The sequence below is a fragment of the Akebia trifoliata genome, chromosome 12 (genome assembly GCF_017979445.1).
Source record: "Akebia trifoliata isolate Shusen 1 chromosome 12, ASM1797944v1, whole genome shotgun sequence".
NCBI lineage: Eukaryota > Viridiplantae > Streptophyta > Magnoliopsida > Ranunculales > Lardizabalaceae > Akebia > Akebia trifoliata.
The window spans coordinates 36332034-36336054 of NC_141386.1; the positions used below are offsets into that span (position 1 = coordinate 36332034).

Below are 4021 nucleotides of genomic sequence, written 5' to 3' on the forward strand. Positions count from 1 at the left end.
TATTTAAAATGAATTGTATTTTAATTTTATAAGAAATAATATATTTTATTGTGTTTGATAAGAAATAAGCATTTGAAACATGAAAAAAAAAAAAAAAACAATTTACCGATTTTAGCAATGTGTAACAAACATAATTCTACATCTAAATAAATAATTTTTTCAGCACTTAAATTTAACGTTTATAAGTTTCAACAATTAAAGTCATTCAACACTTATTTTTTTCAGTTTAACAAACAACGCTAAGACCTTACAAATCTTAATGTTGGAGCTATTTTCCGCGAAGATCAGACAATGACTTGTCCCGTGGAATTCCTGTAAAAGATTAACCACTAAAGTCCGACCATCAGATCAGATCCGATCCTGAAATCTACAATGGAACAAAGGGGGCATTGTCCCATGTGGCGATGAAACCTAGGGCGTAGGTGGTGGGCACTCAAAGCGGGACCTATACGCCCTAGCAAGCAAGATGGGCTCAATTCAACCATTAATAAGATTTAATAGTTTAAGTTGTACATTATTAAATCTAATTTACTGCCCATAATTTATGGTTTAAATTATTAAGGACGTTGAGCAAATTGAACTCTAACCAATTGTTTGTGTCTTATACAAACTTAACCTTCCATCTTGTTGACGTGGATGACTATTCTAAATTTCTAATCAATAGGACTTGATTGGAGAATACATAGTTATCCTCAGAGTGGACAATAATAGGAAGATCAAATTTTGGGCTGTCCGTTGCTTATGTTTGAAAACAATTAGCAAAGGAATAATCTTTCACTTATCCTTCTTTTTTTATTTATTTAATATTTATAGGAATTCTCCTCGTTTTTTCTCTTTAATTTGTACCACATTTCATACTTTGATTCACGAAGAAGATTTTCTCGACCATCTTAAGAATATTTCCTTTGATTTTGTTCTATGTACACATGTACAGTTTGAATGCTGATTGTAAATATAATTTCTTTTACCATATAGAAAGAGAAGTGCTTGGTTGCAATGGTAACTCTATACTTGATTTTAAGTGGCGTAAGGTGCATCTGCTTGATAATCCTAAAGATTTGTCAGATGTCAATCCCAAAAATCAGGGTCCTCTGGGCTAACACTCCACAACACGTCTAATTAGGATATGGGTTAGGGTCTTGGCTGTAGACCCCCCATACAAGAAAGTAAGTAAGCAGTATGTGGCTCACTAAATTAAAGCATGACCAAATATTTTATGAAAAACCCCAAGGGCCCATACTAAAACACATCACTGTAGAGTACATAAAAACGATTTTTATGTCCATCACCGATATTCACATTTTTAACTACAAATAGGAAAGTAGCAACATTAAGAGAGAAACTTAATAGAGTATTAACAAAGTAGAGAGCTAAACATTGACTCTAGCAAATGCCTTGTCAAACTGGCTCCATCTCTGCTCAAGCAACCCAGTATATCCGATTGACATCCTCACCAAACCAGGTGAAATACCTGCAAGCTCCTTCTCCTCTGTATTCATCTCACTACTTGTACTACTACCCGAGCACGACATGAGAGTCTCATAGTAACCCAAGCTTACAGCCATGAAACCAAACTGAGTGCAATTCTGCAATTGATACATCAACTTGTTTGCTCTTTCCTCTGTCTCCATGTCCACACACAGAATGCCACCGTACCCATATTCCTGGTTCGACATCGACTTCAGAAGTGTGTGCTGAGGGTGTTCTTCCAGGCCTGGGTAAATGACTTTGAGTCCTAGTTTCTTCATCCTAGTAGCGAACACCAATGCTCGATGACAATGTTCCTTTACTCTCAAGCTTAAGTGAGGAATTCTCTCCGAAAGCTCAAACGCTACCTTAGGGTTCATGGTGGGGCCTAGAAGCATTAATGCCCCTTGGTGAAGATCCATCATGGAATTCACTAAGTTTGCTGGCCCACATACTGCACCTGTTTGATGGTCACAATCACAATCACAATAACCATGATCGATCGATCAATCATTAATAGGATATATTTTTATATTATCGACACACTGTCGATCATGTACAATTATGGATATCATTTTAAATAGAAGCTTCATGCAATTTAATAAGATATTTTATATAAATGGGGCATAACTTCTTATCCGGTCTAGAATTAGATCCAAATAAATAATTTATTTCACCGAAAAAAAAAAAAAATTTTAAGATAAAATCATTTAATCTGTTTATTTTGCTTGATCACCAATAAAATGAATTAGACCAACTTAGTAAGGGAAATTTAAAAAGCCTCATTAACCATCAAAAACAAAATCTCAAAACACTCTCCATTAGATTACAATTGGCATTTTTTTGAAGGGGTGTTTCAAATTTTGCAGAAATCAAAATGCCACGTGTCTTCTAATGAAGAGGGGTTACTTCAAAATTTTCCTACGGTGTCTATTCTTCAATAAATTCTAGTCAAAGGCGATGGCTGAAAATGAGAGGAGAAGAATCTCTGGGAACCTTTTGTTTTTTCCTCCCATATTATTGTTCGTTTGAGGATAAAAAGGCCCTTCGGGCCCACATGGATGGATTCAAATCTATGAGGGAAAAACTCATTAAATCCAAATAATACCGTGACTTCTAAAAGCCATTACTCGTGTCTGGTAGTATTAATGGTGGGCCAGGCCCATGATCCATGAGGAAGATACGAATCCTTCATCAGATCTGATGACACTCCCATCCATAATATTCGACATATTTTTTGTGGCTTTGTTTTGTTTCTATCTTAATTAGCCTACCACGTGCGACATAAATGTCAGGTCATTTCAGATCTTACTTGACACGTGTGCGAAAAAGAGGGGGTATTCAGTAATAATCAGTGCACGTGAACATACCTGCGATGATGTCTGCTCCACCGCTGATATATTTAGAGATACTGTGGATCACGACATCTGCGCCGAGGCGTGCGGGAGACAACACCATGGGAGCGAACGTATTGTCCACCACAACCTTCACTCCCTTATCGTGCGCTATCCTGGACAACTCGGGCACGTTAGCAACCGTTAGTGTAGGGTTTGACATTGACTCCACGTACAACACCTTCGTCTTTCCCTCCACGATCGACTCCTTCACCATCTCGAGATCTCTAACGTCCACAAACGTTGTCGTTATGTTACAAACCCTTGGAAGAAAATGGGACAGCAAAGCATGGGTCCCACCATACAAGGTCCGTGATGCAACCACGTGTCCACCGCTGCTACACAATTGCATCAACACAGATGATATGGCGGACATCCCACTGGCTGTGCAATAGGCGGCCTCTGTACCCTCCAAGGCAGCCATCTGACGGCTGAGATTTAACACAGTAGGATTAAAGTGACGGCTGTAGATGAAGAAGTCTCGATCGGGACCCAACTCGCCGGAGAACATACGACGCATAGTTTCCGGCTCCATAACGGTGAACGTGGCGGAAGCTTCGATCGACATGTTGACTCCACCATGTTCACCAAACTCGTGACGCGAAGTCGCTAGAGCCGCCGCTGGATCATCCCAAACCCACAGGGCCGCCGCCGCCGATTTCTTGGTCACAATGTGATTTTCTCGCTCAAAATCTTCTGTTCCGCTTCTCTTCTTGCCCAAAAGAAGCGTGTTTCTTTGCTCTGTTTCGGTCATTTTGTTGGAGAGGAAGATGTGGTTTTCTTTCTATAAAAGCTAAAGAGCTTCTTTATATGTATAAGAGAGAGAGAGAGAGAGAGAAAGGAGATGGGGACGGAGATGTTGTGGTGTTTTTTTCCCAACTGAAAGAGCTTCTTTATATAGAAATAAAGAGAGATGGTGGGGAAATTGGTTAAAGAGGGTCTCGAACGTATTTAGGACAGAGTATACGTTTTCGATGGCATGAGTAAGCTATTACGTGTCAATAGACCTCCATAGGTACAGTGAATCTGGTCCTTTTCTTAATTGGACTTTTCTAATCAGACGGACGATTGAGATGAGAGGAAATTACAAAAAAATTCCTAATATCACCGGACAACCTACATTAAAACTAAATATAACCCGATATATGTTCGGTATACAA

General features: G+C 39.0%; 1 protein-coding gene across 1 annotated transcript; it reads right to left on the reverse strand.

Moving 5' to 3' along the window:
- Positions 1-1258: 1258 nt before the first annotated feature.
- On the reverse strand, positions 1259-3665 carry LOC147389991 (methionine gamma-lyase-like). The gene is made up of 2 exons (XM_086417911.1): positions 2838-3665; positions 1259-1927 (listed from the first exon to the last, which is right to left on the reverse strand). Exons 1-2 carry the CDS (start codon positions 3613-3615, stop codon positions 1371-1373), a joined length of 1335 nt encoding a protein of 444 aa, XP_086274037.1. The 5' UTR covers positions 3616-3665; the 3' UTR covers positions 1259-1370.
- Positions 3666-4021: the final 356 nt, after the last annotated feature.